At 46.6% G+C, this 22,750-nt stretch overlaps 1 protein-coding gene across 8 annotated transcripts in view; it reads left to right on the top strand.

The window, feature by feature from the left end:
- YTHDC2 (YTH N6-methyladenosine RNA binding protein C2) overlaps positions 1-22,750 on the top strand; it is a 1,208,271-nt gene that overhangs the window by 1,005,873 nt on the left and 179,648 nt on the right. For all 8 annotated transcript variants that reach the window (XM_086961045.1, XM_086961046.1, XM_086961047.1 and 5 more), the window contains one exon: positions 8,294-8,497. In XM_086961045.1, coding sequence (XP_086817171.1) covers positions 8,294-8,497 — 204 coding nt within the window. The remainder of the gene's footprint in view (positions 1-8,293; positions 8,498-22,750) is intronic.

Genomic DNA, 22,750 nt, shown 5'->3' with positions numbered 1-22,750 from the left:
TCTATGCGGCTCGTACAGGCCCATCTCGCTCCTCAACGTCGACCTCAAGTTGTACACGGGGATTCTGGCGTCCAGGCTGGCCCTGCACCTCCCCGGTTTGGTTGAGGCGGACCAGGCTGGCTTTGTGCCCAGGAGGCAGACGGTCGACAACACCAAGCGTGTGACGCACGTTTTAGAGAAGGCTTCGCGGATACCGGGGGAGCGGATGTTGCTAGCAGTGGACGCTGAGAAGGCCTTTGATAGAGTTCATTGGCCGTATCTCGAGCTGGTCCTCAGGAAACTGGAAATTGGTGATAAATTCTGCACAATGGTCTTCAACTGCTATAAGTATTCTTCAGCGTCGGTGCGAGTCAACGGGTGCAGCTCCCGTAGTTTTGCAATCGAGCGCGGTACGAGGCAGGGCTGCCCCCTCTCTCCACTCCTCTTTGCTCTCTACATGGAGCCATTCGCCCAGAGGGTCCGCCACAATCCGGATGCTATTGGGATCAGGATGGGCCAGTTTGTCCACACGGTCAGCCTCTATGCGGACGATGTCCTGTTAACCCTGGACGACCCTAGGAGGTCCTTGCCCGCCTGCATCCGCGAGTTGGATGCCTTTTCACGTGTGGCCGGCTTTAAAATGAACATGAGCAAGTCGGTGGCTTTAGATGTGTCTCTGGCTGCGGACACGAGGAGGGACCTCCAGCGACTCTTCCCTATGCAGTGGTCATCGTCCCTTGTACCATACCTAGGGATCCTACTGGCACCCACGCTGCCAGCGATGGTGACGGCTAATTACACTTCTCTCAGTAAAAAGATCAGGGAGGAGCTCGGCCGCTGGAGTAAGGGCCTACTATCCTGGCTGGGAAGGATCGCGGCGGTTAAGATGACGGTCTTGCCCCAGATACTATATCTTTTTCAAGCCCTACCTCTCCAGCCTCCAGTGGGCTGCATTAGACAAACGCAGGCCGACATCTCCCGCTTTGTCTGGCAAGGCCGCAAGCCGCGGATGAAGAGGGTTCTCTCCACGCTTGCCCCGGAGGCGGGGGGCCTTGGTATTCCAGACCTCCGTAAGTACTTTCAGGCGGCGCAGCTACGTTACCTTGTGGAGTGGAGCAGGTGGGAGTCCGATAAACATTGGCTTTTTCAGGACCAAGCGGTGGCGGGCCGCACCCTACAGGAGGTTCCATTCTTGCGCCGCGCTCACCGCCCCCCCAACCTTTACGCCTCTTTCGTTACACGGGTCCCCTTGAGGGTGTGGGATGCAGTCTGCGAGGCCCAAGACCTTACCACTTTCCCTTCACCATTTACACCTATTGTGGATAATCCTGATTTCTCCCCGGGGATGGAGCCAGGCGCTTTCTCCCATTGGAGGACTGCGGGCTGCCGGGCGCTCTTTCAGGTCTATGGGCCGGAAGGCGTGGTCCCCTTTCAGCAGCTTCAGCAGGAGTTCGGCCTGACGGAGTTGGATAGACTACGTTACATGCAGGTCCGACATTGGGCCCTCCGGCCCCAGGTGCGGGACACCGCTGATCGTCAAATTACACCGTATGAGCGGTGGCTGGTGACCCGTACCTCTGATGCTAAATTGATTACTGATCTTTATAAACATCTACAGCCCCCACCGTTCCACTATTATAACCCGGGGAGGGAACGATGGCACAGGGAATTGGGCAGGACACTTAGCCACAAGGAATGGGACCAGATCGCACATCGGGCACGACACTCTGCGTACCATACCAGCCTTACGGAGACATTCACCAAGGTGTCCACATACTGGTACTACACCCCAGAGAGACTATATGAGATGAATAGGCACATTGATAAGGGGTGCTGGAGAGGGTGCGGGCTGGTGGGGACCCTCTCACATATTCTTTGGGATTGTCCCTTGCTGACCGCCTATTGGAAGGAGGTTCTGGATGAGGTGGATAAGCACTTTGAAATTGAGCTCCCGCGCTTTCCGGCGTATGTATTGCTGGGCCTCCCTAATGGCCTAATGTACCCGCTGAAGTCCCGCAGGGGTAGGCAGATCGCGATCACGCTGGGGTCTGCGGTCCAGAATATCCTCATCCATTGGCGCACTACCACTGTCCCCTCCATTACAGGTTGGCTACATAGACTCTGGCACGTGTTGGGAATGGAGAAACTATCGCTCACGGTGGCGGGGGAGATAGATCAATTTGATGAGCTGTGGCAACCCTTCCTTGCGCTGTTAACCACCGAATTCAGGGAGCTCACCTGCCCGAGGTACCTCAGGCTTTTGAGGCTGACGCCGCCGGCGACTCCGGCAGACTAGAATGAGTGGGGGGCGGGTTCTTAGTGAGGGGGGGTGTGGCTCTGGGGCGGGTAGTACTGGTAATGGGACATTGGACGGGGGGGTTGGGGGGAGTTGGTTTTTTCTTTGGGGCGGGGGTTCTAGAGGGGGAGGGGCTGTGCTTTTTTTTGTGTCAATTTCATTGCCTTCTTTGATCAGATTTGGGGTGCTGGATATGCGCAGAGTGGAGATATAAATTGCACTTTATTTTTTTTCATCTGCTATTGCTTTTCCTCTGGCCTAACGAACTGTTCCACGGGCACGCTCCTGATACTACGATTTTTCTCCTATTTATACTGTCTGTAACCCTAACCTCCTGTTCCCTCTCCCCGTGTTCTTTTGTCTTAATAAAATGCTTTAAACCTAAATCACCAACATGTTTCAGCCCTATACTCTCTGCCTAAGAAGGTCCTGGGCTTTCGTCAAGGTAGGTTCAAATCGTGTCACTCCCCCAATGATATGTCTTGCTTGTCTTTTTTGTGCGGCATGCAAAATACTCAAAGCACGCACTGAACGTATAATACTTGCCACTTACGGTTGTACCTATAAATAAAAATTATACATGGCATGAGGATATTTGCCATCATGTCATTCACACAATCTTATCCCCTCCTTCATGCTTATTCGTATGCTAGAGAATGTGCACCCATTAATGTTCCACTCATTGCTGTCATATACACACACACATATTTCATCTGGTGTCAAAATTAGGCATGTTTTGAATGATTCTTTGAAAGTGTCCCTCCTTCCACCTCTCGTACACATCTCTTACCCTGCAGGACTTCTGCAGGTAGGAGTAAGGTGCTTTTCAAGGCACAGGTATATTTTAGACCATCATACATGACCCCATCATTTTTTTCTTTTTCAGGAGCATACCATTCACCTTGAGATGTCCGTCTGTGATAAAAAAAAAATAGCTAAGATGCTGTTTTAGACACACCCAAAGTGCTGGAGATAAATGTCCTCCCGGGGCCAACAGTGGGTGGCCCTGCAGTCAGACTCTCAAAGAAGGGCAATTAAAACTACTGTCAAAGAGAGCAAAAACATGTAAATTCTCCAGAGCAACTATAGTCTTTACATTAAAACAAGAAACTTATTTGGGGTTTAACATCGCAAGACACACTGTACAGCAACATGAAACACTTACTTCTGCAAGGGTCCCAACCCACTATGAGACCTACTTGGTTTAGATTCCCTGCTTGTAGCAAGTTAATACGACTGGCTGTTAGTATTTATAATCTCCGAGGTCCGGACGGAAAAGTCTGATTTCCAAAGTGATTGGTTAATTGGTGGCAGTGAATACCTCGTTTAGCGAGATTCAGCTGATCTATGAGGGTGGTGGACAGGGCGAAAACAGGTGCAATGGCCCTTCTCTGTGTCGGTGCAGAGGGAAATGTAGTCTCCATTCATCATTAACTCGTCAAGCGATGTTAAAGAGGGGGGCCACTGTAGTATAACACAAGGTGAAAATACATATGTGATCATCCCTAATGAGTGTACTGTAGCAGGGTTTCCGTTCTCCCACAGAACTGTGCATAGAGATCTAGAACCTCGGTGAATTAGGGTGACCCAAAACCCACCTTAGTATCAAAAATCCCCTTACCGAACTAGCTACAGTGTCTCATTGGTCATAACAAACTCCCAATGACTTAGACAAACCAGAACATGAACTTGGGTTACCTCAGGTATCGTGGAACACATGAACACTCTTTCGCTCTATAATCATTTCAAACCACAACGGGGAGTAAAAGAACACACTTGCAAGTTTGAAATATTTATTTTTCAATACAAGGTTCTCAAACGCAGTATCTTATATAATACCAGCATACATATTATAAAAATCAGAGTTATCAGCATAGTCACTAATCCATAGTAAGCGAACGTATAGCATATTATATAGTATAGCATATTATAATGCAAAAATCTATAGAAATCTGTATCACCTATATTTCGCGCACCCTATTTAGCATACTATATTACATCTAAGAAGGTCTCATTTGGGTTTTAGCAGGGTGGGCTCATACCTCTAAATATCAGTAGGAGAAGATCACATCTTCAGCCACCAGCTCTCTGCATGCGAAGCACTATCAAGTGTGTTTTTGCATTCTCGGTAACTCTATCTTAAACCCGCTTAGAGCCCAATGTTGGCAGCAACATTATTTGTGTTATGTCTAATGTGGTGCGAGGATTAGGCCTCCCAGCAATCTTGTGTTAGGTTATTCTTAGAGGGTGCAATTCTCAGTATGCAGACAGTGTACCAAGTGTACCAAGCACAACCGATATCAGAGCAATAACATATTATTCTCAAATAAATCACATCTTTCGTCTAGGTTGAAAGCTACAATAACAATTATGTGTCGTGTGCAAACTTAAGCCGAAGGAAAATATGTTGTTTAAACATTTAATAAACTCATGCTAACTTAACACAATATATAGAAAAGCAGTAACTATATGACAGTACCATAGTGTACTGTGAATCATGGAAAATGTAGTCTCCCTGCGCAAATGATAATGGTGAATCTCACTGCAGTAGAGGGGTATTGTGGCCCATAGTAATAATAATGTATGTAGCTGGCCCAACCTGGTGATGATGAGAAACATCAAGTAATTGTACCATTACACTGGGGTGGCATATGAACCCTACCAAGAATCAAGGGTGAAGTAGTCTTCATAATCCCCTATGTTGGTGGCAGGATCAGGCACCACCTGCCCCACTGATCTGCGATTACCTTCGACAAGTGGGTGCTTCAAATTGTGTGCAAAGAGTCTGCCCCTTCCATTTATGGAAACCCTTCCGCCTTTCCCAGCTTTCCAAGAATGGCTGACAACTTGCTCCATCAGGAAGTGCAGGCCTTTCTGGCCAATGGAGCCATTAAGAGGGTGGCCGCACCAGAAGTAAGGCGTGGTTGTTATTCCGGCTACTTTCTGATGCTCACGAAAATTGGAGGCCTCTGTCCTATATTACATCTGCACCTTCTACTGTACTTTCGAAGGAAAGAGAAATTCAGAATGCTCACATTGGCTCATGTTCTATCTGCACTGGATCATGGAGATGGTCGCTCTGGTCCTGCAAGATGCGCATCTCCAGATCCCTGTCCTGCCACCCCACAGGTGTTACCTGCAGTTCATGGTGGGCCACAAACATTTCCAGTTCGCTGTGCTCCCTTTCAGCCTTATGTGTGCCCCTAGGCTGCTCACATAAGTGATGACGGTTGTTGCAACCCATCCTCGGAATTCCAGGGTTCCAGTCTTCCCCAACCTTGATGACAGGCTGCTGAAGGTGGGCTTTCCCCAGGCAGTTGTCACCGATCTCCAGACTCATGCATTCGCTGGGGCTTACTATCAACATGTTGAAGTCACACCTCACCCCGTCTGGATACAGTGAGATGTCACATCTATCCTCTGGAGCGGTGAATACTGAATATTCAGGTTATGATTCTGACATTTTACCTCTTTCCTGGATTTCGGTACGACTTACTCTGAGGCAGCTGGCTGTCATGGCCTCCTGCATCCCGGTGGTGAAGCATACTGAATGGCACATGTGAGATCTGCAGTGGGACCTGAAGTCCTAGTGGGGGCAGCATCAGGGAATTCTCTGCAAGCTGTTCCAGATATCAGATGATTGCAAAAGATCTTCAGTGGTAGCTGAAGAACCATGATAGGCCTAATGGCAGACACTTCTGCCTTCCCCACCCAAAGCTGACAATGGTGACCAATGCATAATTTCTGTGATAGAACCCAGGAGAAGTGGAGATCAGAGGACTCTGGTCTCCGGTGGCGACTCCGCTCCACATCAGTCTGCTGGAGTTGAAGGCTCTCTGCATGGCTTTCAAAGCCTTCCTTCCATCCATCATGGGAAGACTGGTTCAAGTGTTCACGTACAACTCAACCACATGTGGTATTGCCACATACAACGCGGAGTGGAGTCATGAACCCTGTGCCCTGGACTTGGCTAGAAAGCCAGGACATTTTTGTGATGGTGCAGCACCTGGAGGGCTTACTGAACTCCAGGACGGATGAACTCCGCTGTCGATGCCTTGCAGATCACAAATGGTGAACACACCTAGAGGTGGCACAAGGTCTTTCCACATGTGGGAAGGAACTCCTGTATGCCTTTCTTCTGATACCACTCCTGCCCCAAGTTCTCAAAAAGGTCAAAGCTGACGGGCCCAATTCGTTCTAGTGGCTTTATATTGAGCACAGAGAATTGGGTATTCCGACCTTCTGAGTATGAGCATCTGTCCTCCAATCAGTCTGCCACACCAGGAGGATCTCTTGTCTCAGCAGTTGGGCAGGGCCTGCACGTCAACATGCGCACCCTCTACTTTCATGTGTGGAGATTGAGCAGCGACAGTGGAGGGGTTTTGATCTTCTTCCCAAGGTCTTTGATGTCATCTTGGCAGCCAGACATCCCTCCATTAAATTTGTATACGTCTGCTATTGCAATAAGATTGTGGCTTGGGGTTCCTCGTGCCAGGTGGACCCCCGTTTCTGCACCGTGTCAGAGGTGTTGCTGTTTGTTTTGTTTTTAGCCCAGCAAACCTTGCCCTGGACGCGGTTGAGGGTTACCTGCTGGCCATTTTGTCTTTCCTGCGGCTGATAAAGCACCCACCCTGTACAATTCACCTGTTGTAATTCGTTTTCTGAAAGGTTTAATACTTGTTCCCTCCCATCCCTTTTGTGATGCCATAATGGGACATCAATTTTGTCCTCACATTTCTTATGTGTGCCTCCTTCAAGCCCATACATAGCTGTTTGCACAACTTTCAACCATCAAGAGGGTCTTTCTAGTGGCCATTACATCGGCCAAGGGGGGTCAGTGAGCTTCAAGCTGTTGTCAGTTCACCGTCTATACGCCAGTTTTTTCCCTGACAAACTGGTTCTTCAGACACATGCGTCCTTCTTGACGAAAAGAGTTCTCTCGTTCTACATTGATCGCACTAAAGACTATTGGGTGCGCAATCAGCTCTTCATTGGGTTCGATGGAGTGAAGAAGGGCTAAGCTGTGCAGAAACAGAACATCTCTCTATGGATGGTACTCGGCATTAATACCTGCTATGCCCTAGCTAAGAATTAGCCTCCTGCGGGCTTGTGGGGCAATTCTGCCAGGGCCAACGCCGCTACAACTGCTTTGACATATGAGGTACCAGTCTTGTACATCTGCCTAGCTGCTACGTCGTCATCACATCACACATTCATGAAGCACTACTGCTTAGACAGCCAGGTTTATTTAGATGAGCATTTTGTCTGCTCGGTCCTCCAGTACCTTTTCGTCTGAGTCAGTTTGCAGACCTACCTCTAACAAGGTATTGCTTGGGTATCTATTCTCAGGTGAGGAATCTGTGGTTGCCCTTTTCTGGTAGGGATTCTAACCTTCTTTAGACTCCTCAATGACCCTCTCATGCTTCCTGCTTTGTGAACTGGTATTTTCATCCGAAAGGTCCCATTAGATATTGCATCCTGGTCAAAGCTTGCTTTTTACATGGGTCCATGTTTTTGGCGCAGAAATAGTCATGGAAGAATCTGGACCCAGCATGCCTTGGTGGCTTTTATATGGGCACTGTGACATCACTTTTGGTGTGAATGACACCAAATCAGAGCCACCTGCCGGTGCTCAGAGGTACTACTCAAGATTTTGGAGAACATTCTTAAGCTGAGGAATCTTTGGTTAGATAGAGTCTGTACCAAAAAAGGTGTTGCAAAATTTACAAACTTGTTCGTTAATTCAACCATATTTAATTGGTACATAGGACTATCAGTTCAATTTCAAATGGGTCTTAAGATTGGCTGTTCAGTTAGATATACAACTAGCGTCTTGATCCTCGTGGTACGGAACACGCCACCATGTTGATAGCTCATAAAAGTAAGGATTAGGAGAAAACACCATTGTATGGGCCTTCAAGAGTGTGTTTTAACTTTATCAATGAATGCCCTATATTTTTACATAATTTGAGTTTTTCAAAAAAGTTAATTAGTTGTGTTTTTTTTTCTTTTTTTCAGGGATCCAAGTCTCCATCACCAAGACCGAATATGCCAATACGTTACTTTATAATGAAGAGCAGTAACCTACGAAATCTTGAGATATCGCAGCAAAAAGGAATCTGGTCTACAACACCTAGCAATGAGCGTAAGCTAAATCGTGCTTTTTGGGAGAGCAGCACAGTGTACCTGGTGTTTTCGGTTCAAGGTTCGGGACATTTTCAGGTGAGAACCCTTTACCAGAGACTAGAAAATATATTAAAACTGTGTATTAAACGGTGTATCACTGAGCTAATCGGGGAACAGTACGTTGTGCACGCACACTTTTATTAAAGAGTGATATCTCTTCCTGTAGCCACTTAACAATATTTCTATATTTAAAAGATGAAGTGTTATGATGACTTGTCCCATTTTACCTCTGTGTATGTTTTTTTGATGAATACTTCTTCTGCATGTCCTCACCGTATAAATATACTCTGGTACCAGACTGGATCCACAAAAATTACTTCAGGAAATGGCACTGCCAAGTGACGGTATGTGGCTCCAGTCTTAGTGCCATCCACTCAGTCTGTGTTCAGTGCCGTCTTGTGCCATGGCGGCAGGTCTTGTTTAGTAGCACCTAACTGACACAGGTTTGGAGTTTCACTGTTATCTTTACCAAATTACAAACATTTTAAATGGTTCATAATCTGTAGGCTAGGTCTGTTGTCATTCCTTAAGGTGCAGCGTTGTAGTCCTCCAGGAAGTGTTCCGAACAATTGTTACCCAACTTGATGTTGACATTTTATTGGCTTTGAAAGGATGAAACTCTAAGTGTCTTGCTGGGATTTAAAACCTGTGACCATGTGGTCAAACACAGAACCCTTGAGTGGATGCATTATTCCATTGAGCAACCAGACCCAGCTGGCCATTAAGGAGTGGCAGGCCAAGTTGTGCCTAGCTTGTGCTTAAAATGAGACACTTAAAAATAGTGTTTCTCTCTCTCTCTCTCTCTCTCTAACATGTACGTTCTAATATGGACCAATCCTCCTAAGCCGTTCTTCCTAAAAGGTAGGGGTCTTTTAGCATGCCTTCTTCCACTTGTTCAGGGATGCACCTCCACCATCTGTACCCCCGCTGACTATCAAGCGTTTGCAGAGTTTTCATGTTCAGCAACTTTGACAGCCTAAGCCAGAGCTCTACCAAGCCCTCCAGCCCTTCAGGTTCTGAACTGGAGGACTATTTCTGTGGCCCTAGACGCTCATTTCCAAATTCAAAACCACTTTTGCATTGTCCCCGGCACCGCTTTTAGAGGTGCATCCGACTCTGATTCAGTGACCATGTTGTATGTTGCAGAGATTCTCTTGGCTGTCAGAAAGAAGGGCCACGCTTGATTTAAGGCCCAACCATTGATGGATCCTCTACCGAGGGCCCAGATTTTACCCATCTTTAAGAGCTTTTTGGCTCAGATTTGTGTGTTCTGGAAATACTAAATTCAACTAATACCGCACCATTGGCTAAGTTTCTGAGGCTGATCTCTACCCTCCAAACTATACTGATGTAAATCTGTATTTGGACATCCAAAATGCCAGTGGCAGAAGGCCTTTGCATCATAAAGCTTTGCCCTTTGTACTGCAAATGACACATGCCTCTTCAACACGAATAAGTGAACTGTCCAACTGATCCACATGGATCATTGGTTACTTTTTCTGAGATTCTTCAACTCACACCTTGACCTTGGAGATGTTTTCACTGCATTAGAAGGAAGCCATCAAAGCGGTACCCCTAGCAGGCAATTCATGTATTCTATTATCTCATTAGACAGGACTGTGGGGAATTCTCCAGGTCTCCTACTTTCATATCCAAGCCCTCCTATATTTATATTCCTCGGTTAGGCCCATGTAGCGAAGCAGATCCTTTCTTACATGTCCTCACAAATAATATTTCCAAGCTGTGACCTTTTGCATAGATTTGCACGCACAACAATGTTGGATTAGTTTCTCTGAAACTAGTTTGTTTTACATCTAGCTTCGCACAACATTTTCACTAAGCCCTGAATATCATGTACAAGGTCTTGTTCCTTACTACGTACAAATGTCATCACTATCTTCATCCACTGGGCAACAGGGCTATCTACATATCCACAACATCACTAATCTACGCGTACATTGCATGGCTGCTTTCAATTATAAAAGATGAACATCCTGGTAGATTAGCAGAAGAGGTACTTCCGCAGACACCGAGGGTCCTTGCATGCTGAGCAATTACCACACAGTGGTCTGACATCTCCTATGGGGTGTCCAGTTCTTGACCAGTACGGGGTCCTTTACTCTATCCCATCAGGTAATGGGGTTGTATCATCCCTTGGAGGGATACACTAGATTACTACCTTGTTTATATGCCTGTATAAATACAATTGTTTAGCACCATATCTGAAAGAAACACGTTAGTTATAGATTCCTTACCTTAGAATTACCCCCAGGCTTCAGACTGGATCCGGAATTCTTTTTCATCAGCTGTACCTCTGTGCTTCGGAAGGTGGCCTCGGTCGGCTTAGCGTCCGTCGTCGGCGTCGTGGTCGCCAGGATTACGTTGCAGCAGCTACTTAGATGCCCCCTCGCTCACTGACTTTTTCTTTCTTTTTCTGCACCAGCCAGCGTAGATCCGAAAAGAGTGGTTTGTCGCCTTCTTTTTTCGAGTCTTTGACTCCTACAGTGCACGAGGGATGCCCGGCTTCAAGCCATGTGGTTCCTGTCATCGGATGATGTCGGTGACGGATCCGCACTGCATGTGTCTTTTTTGCCTGGAGCGCGACCACAACCCCAAGTAGTGCTCCGACTGCCGGTCGATGGCGCCGAAAGCTTTGCTGGAGCGTTCCCGAAAGCTGCTTGAGCACCGGCAGTAGGTTCCGCGCCGTTCGAGGTCGCCAGGGTGGCGGAGCCACCAACATTCCAGTTCCAAGTCTTCGAATTCTTCGCACTCTGGGTCGGGTAAGTCGAAGCATAAGACGAAGTCGAAGAAGCATCGTCGCTCTTCGACTTCTCCTCGTCGGTCGGCCGATCCGACGAGGCCTGCGGGTGGTGCCCCTCCTGCAGCTCCGCGCTCAAAGCCCGAAGAGTCAACTCAGAGTTTCCCTCCCTTTCCGGGACCCAAAGCGACTCCCGCCCAGCTTCGTACGTTATCTTTGGGCGGCCTGAACCCGCCGGCACGCCTTCGGGCCCCGCAGACTCAGTTGGGCTCCTAGGCCTTCTCCGGTTGGTGGCTCTAGCTCCGGCACCGCAGGGCCTCCTTAGATCCAGGCCTGGAACGAGATTGGCGTTGGTTGACGTTATTATGCCTCCACCTGTGCTGCTTCCTCTGGCACCACTTCCGCGCTCAATGCCGTCGGCCCCCGGTTGGTACCGGACCAGCGTTGCCCGACGCTGGATCCAGCGCTGCCCAATGCCGGATCCGGCGCCGGGAGGGGTTTTTATGTCCCTGTTCACTCCTGGGGCCCCTTTTTAACCTGAATGGCACCCAAATACTGAGGAGGAGGACTCGGAGGGGTCGGGAGACCCTCTAGCTGACCAGGAGAGTGAGCAGGACTGGAGAGAGGAACTGGGGGATGCCAGTGTTTTAGACACTTTGCCTGACCTTGGCATGTTGTCTCCTTCTACCCTGGCTACGGAAGAGGGAGCATTGTATGTAGTGGTGTTGCGTGGAGTAGGTGAGGCTCTTAACCTCGAGCATCCTACAGTGGTAGTCAGGACTAACCTCCTGACAGAGGTGCTTCAACCGGGTGCGAGCTCTTTGTAGCCCTTGCTACCGTTTAATGAGGCCCTCACCGACATCCTTTTGGGCACGTAGTCCAGGCCCAACACTGTGGCACCTGTGGACAGGATGATTGTCCGACGCCAGCGCCCGGCTCCAGGTGATTCCACTTTCTTTTCCGCTAGCGCTAGAGGCTACTAGGTTCCAGATCAGTTGCTCTCCCTAACAGTAAGTGGAACGCCTGGTAAAGGGTTCCCTGCGCACCAGAAATGCTTTTGAATACTGTGCTTTTAAATTGATTATCTCGCTTTTAACCTTTGCTCATTTTCACACAACTCACTTACAGCATACTGCATTTTGCCCCACTGTTAGGAACGCCTGGTAAAGGGTTCCTCGCCTCATGAGAATGTAAATACTGTGCTTTTAAATTGATTAACTAGTTTAAACCTTTGCTCATTTGCACACAACTCGCCTACCTGCATACTGCACTTTGCCCCAATTGCTAGGAACGCCTGGTAAAGGCTTCCCCGCCGCATCCACATGTCTTTTCCTTGCCTTTTTAAAAATTGAACATCTCCTGTTTTAAATTTGTTGCTTTTTACCGCACTGCGTTTTCCCCAGTCCACCACTGATTGTTCCGTTTGTCGTGGAGGGAAATTGACGCAAACTGGAAGTGTCCTACTCCCAGCCGAAAGCACCACTGCGGTTAGGGGTCTAGCTGATAAAACCTAGCACCATAAAAACAGATACCTGGACGTGTAGCGGACGCGCGCAGCGGGCGCACTGCTGGCGCGCCAAAGGCAAGCCCATCTGCGCCTGTCCGCACCCGACCGGGCCAGGGGCCAGAAACGCTGCTCCTCATACATCAGAGAGACCCTCACCTCTCACATACCCTCGAGACAAGCTTTTGAACTTGACTGAGAAACAAAATTCGAATATCTGCTGTATCAAAGCTTCCCCTGATGCGGTTGAAGGATCGTTTTCATGTCTCAACTGCACATGGACGAGCCAAGATAACAACACTATTATTATTATTATTATTATTATTATGAGTTTTATATAGCGCCTGGTTACCAGAAAGGCATCCCAGCGCTCACCAGGGAATGAAACTACAGAGTAATGTGGGGGTTTAAGCAGAAAACAGGAAAGTTTTTAAAAGCTTGCGGAACCGAAGCAGACTGGCTTCCGAGCGAAGTTGTAGGGGAAGAGAATTCCACAGAGTGGCTACGTTTATAGAGAACCTTCTGCCACCAGTTCTTACTTTCTTCACCCTCCCAGCCTGCAAAAGATGTTGGTGGTCAGACCGGAGAGAGCGGAGGGCTTTGTAGGGCTGAACCATCTTCCCCAGAATAGGTGGACCTGCCCCCTGCAGGACTTTATGAGCGATACAGAGTGACTTGAACTTCACCCTGTCCCTCACAGGGAGCCAATGCAGTGCCTTGAGCGCAGGGCGAGCAGATTGATGTCTGGGGATACCCGTCAGAAGCCTGGCGGCCGCATTCTGCACTTGCTGCAGTTTGTTCATGGTAGATTCTGGAGCACCCAGGAACAACACGTTGCTGAAATCCAGCCGCGAGATGATAAGCCCCTGGATGAGAAGTCTCCTAGTGGCCGCTGGGAGCAGCGGTAGAATCTTCCGAGCCGAGCGGAGCAGGCCAAAGCACACGCCAGCAGTCTTTTTGGCATGGGTTTTAAACGACAGGTCCTGCTCAAGCCAGACCCCGAGGCTCTTAATCTCCTGCTTGGGGGTGGGTACAGGTCCAAGGCAGTCGGGCCAGCTGCTGGGAGACAGAGATGGAGAGGAGTTTCCCAGCAGCATCAGCTCCGTCTTGGAGCCGTTGAGCTTTAAAGCTGAGCTGCACATCCATGTGTAGATCTTCTCCAGACACGAGTGCAGCCGGTCAGGATGGTGAGCCGACTGGGAAAGGCCTACCACCAACTGAGTATCATCAGCATAACTGATGATTTTGATACCCAGTGGCAGTACCACGCTCTCCAGGGGGGCCATGTAGACGTTGAATAACGTAGGGCTCAATGAAGAGCCCTGTGGCACACCACACTGGAGAGGGATTGAAGATGATTTTTCAGGGCCTTCCCATACCTCGAATGTGCGACCTTCCAAAAAGGAAGCAAACCACCTGAGGGCCAGACCGGTGATCCCCACCCCTGCCAGCCGTTGGAGAAGCACCTGATGGTCCACGGTGTCAAAAGCAGCACTGAGGTCCAGGAGGATCACTGCCACTGATCCCCCTGAATCCAAAATGCTCCTAGCGTTCTCCACAACCGCCAGCAGGGCAGTGTCAGTCCCCTGACCGGGACGGAAACCGGTTTGGGAGTCACCTAAGAGGGAATTGGCCTCCAAGAAGTCCGACAAGCGGCAGTTGACCAGCTTCTCAGCGATCTTACTAAGGCCCGGCAACAGCGAGATAGGCCTGAAGTTGGCAAGGTCGGCGGGGTCCAGATTAGGCTTTTTTAAAAGGGCCTTCACGACCGCCCCTTTCCAACTGGGGGGTACTACCCCTTGAGTGAGGGACAAGTTTATAAGGTCCGTCACTGGGCCACCAATGGTAGATGCCACCTGTTTAAGATATTTAACAGGTACCGGATCTTTCGGGGAGCCACTCTTCATGGTCCTCAAAATCAAGAGAACCTCCTCCATGGTAACAGTACCAAAGGAGGTCAGCTCCACTGATTGCATCCTACCCTGCGGACCAGAGATATCACCCGGGGGAGATACCTCACCTGGGTGGGGAAGGGAAGCCAGTATATTATCAATTTTTGTTTTAAAAAAGGACGCCAGTTCTGTGCATTTTTTGCGCGGGTCCTCATGGATGATCTGGGGTTCAGGGATGTTGAGTAATTCCTTGATAACTCTGAATGATTCTTTAGAAGAGTTGGCCGCGGAGCCTATTCTCTCTTCAAAGAATCCAGATTTTGCTGCACGAATGGCGGATTTGTATATACTCAGGGCCTCCCGATAATCCTTCCGCTTCGTTTCACACCAGTCCTTCCTCCAGGACCGCTCTAGCCTCTTGCATCCCTTCCTTAGGGATCTCAATTCGGGCGTATACCACGGCGCCGAACCCACTCTCTTCCCCTTCATAAGTTGTTTCTTTTTGGGAAGAAGGATATCTAACGAGTCCGTAAGCCAAGTGTGTACATTCGCTTCCGCGACTAACGGGTTAGAACACTAAGGCCACTGAAATAGACACTAAGAAACATCGGAAAAGCCTGTCCCTAAAATGAATCTATTTCGACGCCAGATCTCTCCCCAAACATAGCATAGAGCTCTGGGACACTCTAGATCAGAGGTCTTCAAACTTTTGTAGGCTGAGCCCCCCCAGCTGATTTTTTTAAAATGTCGCCTGCCGGTCAATGTTCTGAAGATAATGGGGCTACAAGGTGTAATCATTCTTTCATCCATCATTCAGTTATTCGCCATTCATTCATTTCACCATGTTCTTCCATCTGTGTGCCCATCCATGGCCACACATATTCAACCATTTGCAAACCTATCCATCATATATCCTTCAATCCATTGTTTCACTCATCCATCCCTCTATCCACCCTTTCACCCTATCCAACTGTATACTCATCCATCCATCCAGCAATTTATCCTTTCACCCATCCAACCATTCTTTCACTTACTCATCCATCCATCCAGTCACTCACCCTTCCACCCATTCACCCTTTTAGTCATCCATCCATCCATCCTCCCTTTCTCTCTACATCCCCCTTTCTCTTAGGCATCATCCAGCCTTCCATCCACCCACCCACCCAACCATCTACTCATCTACTCATGAATCCATCTATTGACCCTATCACTCATCCATCCTCTCATCCATCCACTCGTTCACTCCTTCACTCATCTATCCTCCCTTTCACTCACTCATCCATCCTTACGTCCACCCTTTCATTCGTCCATCCACCCTTTCACTTATCAATCCATCCATCATTTCACTCATCCATCCACCCATCTATTTATCTTTTCTCTCATCCATCCATCCTCCCACTCACCCCTCCATCCTTTCTCTCATTATCCATCAATTCACCCTTTCACTAAACCACTCTGACATCCACCCATCCCTTCACTTACTCACTCACCCACCATCGAAAACTGGCAGCACTAAATGGGCCAACAGTATATTAGGGTGCAATTCCTTTACAAAAGCCCACTCCACTTACCTGTTGGTGATCTTCCAAGGCGTCAAGAGACCAGCAAACTACTTCACTGCGTGAAATGAAGTGCTTCTTGTCAAAATAAAGAAGATCCAATGAAGCAGGTTTGAAGATAATTTGATGATTTATTTAAGTATAATGAAGTCACCACTGGAGTGCGTCATTCCTCCTTGAAGTCCAAACGGAATCTGTAAGTTGAGACCGTTCATACTTCAAGGAGGAGGTTGGAAGCACGAGAATGCTTTTTCAACACTTGCATGTTTAAATAATAATTACACAGCCTGTGCGTATAACAACTATTGCGCACATGCCAATAACAGAATGAACACACATGAGAGCTCATGAAGATAAGGCAAGCTTAAACAATAACTAAGTACAGAAAGTGTGTACAATATATATTACACTGCGCTGCGGTAAAACCACGAACAAACAGCAGGAATGAATAAACAAGTTGGTGTATGCAGCAGTTTCTTGCAATCAAATTTCGCGGCACTTCCTGCCATCTATGCTGCTGCAGCCTCATTGGTGGAACGTCAGTGGTGACGTTCCTATGTGTTGATTGGGCTACTGTTCCGGAGCTAGCCAATCTAAAATCCCCATTTGAAATGGGTAAAGAAATACCGGAAAGAAATCGACTTGCGACATGGGAAACAAGGGTAAGAGTTTAGGATGGGATTGCGCCCCCCCCTGAGATGGAGTTGCGCCCCCCTAGGGGGGCGCGCCCCACAGATTGAAGAACACTGCTCTAGATGATCTAAGTCCGGATCTGGCCTTTTTCACAGAAACCTGGCTCGACGACAATAACTCCCCCGATATTGTCTTAGCCCTCTCACCTGGCTATAAAATACTAAAACAGGATAGGAAAGGGACGAGAGGTGGCATAATAGCCATTCTCTTCAAAGATCAACTCTCCTGCATTCCCTCTACAATACCCCAAGTTGGCACCCACTAAATACTAGCTATCTCAGTTCTGAAGTACCTAATACTGGGATGTGCCGTCATTTACAATACCACTGGACACCATGCTCGATTAAGTGCCAACCCTCTTGATCAACTTTTCCCCTCTGCCTAAAACAGAAGCAATTCTTAGTTGTGGGGGATTTTAATCTCCACTTTGAAGATACCACCAACCCAGGTGTCAAACACCTGGAAAATATGTCCTTTATGCAATTAACTCGGAGGATATCAGAACCCACCCATGTAGCTGGACATACCTTGGACCTACTTTTCTCGAACATAACAACCACCAACATTCATGAGATTAAACCACTTCGGTGGATAGATCACTTCTTAATATCCTTTTCCCTAACATTACCAACTAAGTCATCTAAGACTGACATTTCACATCAATCAGGGTCAAGACACATGAACCTTGTCACTCAGGAAGCCTTCACTAAACATTTTGCGCATCATGACCCGGACACACTTAACTCCTTTTCAATTAGTGCCTCCGCCACTTACTTACAACAAGAAATTACGAAGTCACTTGACAAATGCACTCCCAAATCTAATAAGAAACCTACTACCAACACAAGACCAAAAGATGGTATACACCTGAACTAAAAATAAGTAAACGAAAATGCTGCACTCTGGAGCATAAATGGAGACTATCAAAGAACGATACTGATAGACAAAATTTCCTAGCTGAACCAACAAATCACCATCAAGTCATAAAAAACGCAAAAACTAACTATTATACAAAAAGGATTGAAGACAATGGCAACTCGTATAAGGAACTCTACAAAGTTATTTGCAAACTTTGCTAACCCATTAGCTTATCTCAGTCTATGGCTCCAACATCAGAGCATTGTGAACTGATTAATAAATTTTTCACAGACAAAGTAAGAAAAATCTACGCTTCCTTTGACTATCCCCTGAAGGAGATATCAAAGATTTGGTAAGCTTGGCCCCCCACCTCTCCGCACAAACTCATCTCGGCATTTTTACTCCTATTTCAATCGAAGAAGTGGCCAAAGCTATGATTGAGGTTAAAGCTGGATCTCCATGAGATCCCTGCACTCACTTTATTTTTGCCAGACTAGTGCCTGTTCTATCCCCTCACATCACCAAAATATTTAACCAATCTCTGGAACAAGCTTCATTCCCTGACATATGGAAGAAAACAATGGTATTTCCACTTCTAAAAAAAGCAGGACTCTGAATATATGACCCAACTAACTATTGCCCCATGTCCCAGCTAACTATTACCCCATGTTCCAAATCCCCTACTTATCAAAAGTCCTGGAGCGCCTAGTAAACAAGCAACTTACCACCTTCCTTGAATCTAACAACCTACTTGACCCCTCGCAGACCGGCTTTAGAGCCAAAAATAGCACTGGAGCCACTTTACTGGCAGTATCTGATAATATTAGAACACTTGTTGATCAAGGAAGAGCCGTAGCACTGATCCTATTAGATCTTACTGCGGCCTTCGACACTGTATCCCATACTAAACTTCTACAAATCCTACATCAAAAAGGGATCATTTTCAAAGCCTTGGAATGTTTCGCCTCTCTTTTGAAGGATCAGACCCAAACAATTGACATGGGATCCTGCACTTCCATATCAAAGAGTATCAAATAAGGAGTCCCGCAGGGAGATTCACTAAGCCCTACCCTGTTTAATGCATATGTTTAGTCTCTGGCCAATATTAGCAGAAATTGGGGATTTGATATATGCTCATACACTGATGACACTCAATTGGTGATTTCCCCTAATAGACAGGCTGACCAACACTGAGACTAAGGACAACCTAATTAACTGCCTCACTGAACTTGCAGGCTGGATGTCCCAACACTGTCTAAAACTGAGCGCTGGGAAATCGGAAATCCTGCTTTTCGGGGGTGCCCATGGTATTTGGGACAATAGTTGGTGGCCCCAGGCACTGGGCACTGCCCCAGAGCCCAGACGATTGGCGAATAACTTGACATTATCTTTGACAGCAGCCTATCTATGCAGGACCAAATACGCTCGCTATGTGGAAAAAGCTATTCCACACTAAAAAAATGTAGACGACTCCCCTGGATTTCACAGAATTGCAGATAAACTGTCACACAGGCTCTGCTTATGAGCAGATTGGATTGCCCTTTACTTTGGCATGGTTGACTATCTATTTTCTAGACTTCAGGTGGTCCAGAGTGCTGCAGCCAAACTAATATGCAACAAAAGGAATTACATTGGCTATCGGTCCGTCAGTAGAGCCAAATTGCAGCTCCTCTGTTTTGCACACAGAACCCGATACAAAACAGGACCACATATCCTTCAAGATAAACTACTTTTCCATATCCCCTTGCGAAACCTGAGATCTGGTCACCAAGCCCTTGAATCTGTCAAACGCACAAACAAGGTCAGAATGGGCGATTTCCAAATCAGCCGCGGTCCTCTGGAATGGCTTGCAACTCGACCTCCGCCTAACTAGCGACTATCTTCTGTTCAGGAAAAAAACGAAAACCATCCTGTTTCCTAGACACTGATCCCATTTTTTTTTTTTTATTATTTTTATTGAAAGTTCACAGCAGCCAAATGTACATTAAAATCATCAGTATATATAAATATATCAACGTAAAATATAGACATATATAAATACACTTGATAATGTAATAAATACAATATAAGCAGCATTATCCAGTACCAATATTTGACGGGAGAGACAGAAATAAATAACAGGGTAAAACCAATCATACAGAGCATTGACCATGACATCCCGCAATATAATCTATGGGGCCGCACATCTTGACTTCCTCCAACTAGCCACTGGCGCCCATACACGTAGACCCATTTCTCTGGATTTAATTCCTTTGAGGGCATAAAGTTCTGATTCAATATTGTGAATCCCTAACAACCTACACATCCACATTTGGAAGGTTGGAGGCTCCACATCCTTCCATGCAGCAGCAATTAATATCCTGAGAACAGCTGTCGAAATAAAAACCAATGCCTCTATCTCTATGCTCAAACCTAGCTTTGCATCACAACCAAATATTAAAAGTGTAGGGGATAGGTCAATTTTAACAGCTAGCAGCCCCTCTAAAAACTTTTCAATTTCATTTTTAATCGGTCCCAAGTTTACACAATTACAAAACATATGTAATGCGTCTGCTGGCCCATTACCACACCTAGGACAATTATGGTCTAGTCTCTTGCCCCATTTAAACAATTTAGCTGGTGTATAGTATAAATTAAAAAGAGTCTTAAAATGCTGTGCTCTTAGATTTGATGATCTCAGAAATCTTTTGTCCATTACCAATGCTCTGTCAAGATCAATGTCAGAATCCTGCAGTTTGGAGGCCCAGCTCTCCTCCACCTTACTCAAATCATCGGGGAGACTCTCCATAAGTATCCTGTACAAATCCTTGATTCTATGACCTCCACCTTTCAAATAATCTAATAGAGCACAGCCATTAGATATATTCAGACCCGGTCTTTTCGACTTAATGATATTAACCAGCTGCATATACTTAAATTCTTGAACACCTTGCAATGAAAACCGTGTCCTCAGCAATTCGAGAGGCCTGCAGACGTCTTTAATCATTACTTGGCCTAATGAAGTGATCCCTTGTCTTTCCCAATATTTCCATGGGCCATCGTCACTTAGATGCGGAAATAGATCTGAGTTCCATAATAGGGTGTGTTGATTATACTTTGGGATATCCTGATCTTTACAGATAGAAGACCATATCCCCCAAATATCTCCAAGTATCTTATAACCAGATGCTTTAAAGAAACGTTTGTCATGTTTCCTTGACAATATCCCGTGTACTTCCCCCCCCCCCCCCAGTGCCAGGTGATAAATAGTGGGGATGACTCCCTGGCTATATCTAGCATCATCTGGGAAGAAAAGCACATACATCCCTGTAAGGAGGCAGGCCCAGTTGTAGTACCTGAGATTGGGTATTCCCAACCCCCCCTTTTCTTGGGGTAGAGACATGAGCCTATTAGATCTCCTAACCTTGCCATACTGCCATACAAAGTTCATGAATATAGACTCCATTTTCTTTATCAGTGCATCTTCAATTCTGAAAGGGATAGACCTAAATTTATATAAAATTTTAGGGAAGATAGACATTTTAATGACATTGACCCTTCCTATAACTGATAAATGAAGTTTGTCTATTCTCCTTAAATCCTGTTTGATTTTGATCAGTAGTGACTCAAAATTATCTTTGATGATGTCCTTTGGCTGGGCATTGATTATGATTCCTAAATAGACTACTGAGTCCAGATATCTATTATCCGTTTTATTTATATTACCGGTGCATAATACCTGCGTTTTAGCTACATTAAGACGATATCTAGATAGTCTCCCAAATTCAGAAGTGATTCTAACAATTTCATTCAGGGCACTATCAGGATCCGTGGTTGAGATAGCGACATCGTCCGCATAGGCGAGTACTTTAGTCTGGAATCCATTAGTGACAACTGGCTTAATTTTGCTATTCATTAATAGATTTATTAGGGGATCTATATACAGAGCAAAAAGAATGGGTGAGCACGGGCACCCTTGTCGCGTGCCCCTTGATATATGGATCTTCCCCGACTGCTCACCCATAAGATGGATCCTAGCCGTTGGGTTCGCATACATAGCACAAATTGCCTGTAGGAATTTCGGGCCAAAACCTCTGTCTCTCATTACCCTCCACAGAAAGCTCCACCTGACACGGTCGAAGGCTTTTTCCGCGTCAAGAAGGGTCATCGCGGCCCTCCCCCCATCGGCAGCATGTATATCAAATAATGTGATGGCTCTCCTTATATGATCGGTCGTGCCTCTGCCTGGAATAAAACCATGCTGCCAGGGAGAAACCAGGGTCCCAATGATCCCGGCCAGCCGTGTCGCCATGATTTTAGCATACAGTTTATTATCACTGTTTATTAGTGATATAGGTCTGTATGAACCGGGGCTCTCTTTCGGTTTCCCCTTCTTATGGAAGACCACAATATTTGTTTCGGTCCAGGATTCCGGGATAGCCCCGGTATTGATAACCCCGTTAAATAGATCCAATAGTAGGGGTGTTATTGCTTCCCTTAAACATTTATATACTTCCAAAGGAATGGCGTCAGGACCTGCCGCCTTGCCAGATGCTAAATCCTGTAATGCCTCGGATAGTTCATCTATAGTTATACTACATTCCAATTTTTCTCTCTGACTAGAGGTAAGTTTGGTACCCATTTCCGGCCAATTTATACCCGGATCATCATTTTCTGGCTCTTCCTTATAAAGCTCTTGGTAAAATCTTCTGAAGACATCAAGGATTTCATCTGACTTTTTATAAATTTGATCTCCTTCCTTTATTTCAGTTATGATATTCCTTGAAGCAACCTGCCTTATCCGCAGAGCCAAAGCTTTACCAGCACTTTCCCCTGTTTCATACATTCCAGATCTATATGATTGATATCCGGCTGCAGCTTTTCTTGCCAATTGTATCTGGAGTTCAGCCTTGATACTATTCAATCTTTCTAAACTTAAATTACCCTGACACCCCTGACATACATCTTTCCTATGCTGTTCCTCTGCATCTGCCAGTTTACCCAATAAACGTTCCCTCTCTATCTTACCTCTCTTCCACATTCGTC

The sequence above is a fragment of the Lissotriton vulgaris genome, chromosome 3_1 (genome assembly GCF_964263255.1).
Source record: "Lissotriton vulgaris chromosome 3_1, aLisVul1.2, whole genome shotgun sequence".
NCBI classification, from domain to species: domain Eukaryota; kingdom Metazoa; phylum Chordata; class Amphibia; order Caudata; family Salamandridae; genus Lissotriton; species Lissotriton vulgaris.
This window is presented reverse-complemented; position numbering and strand designations above follow the sequence as displayed.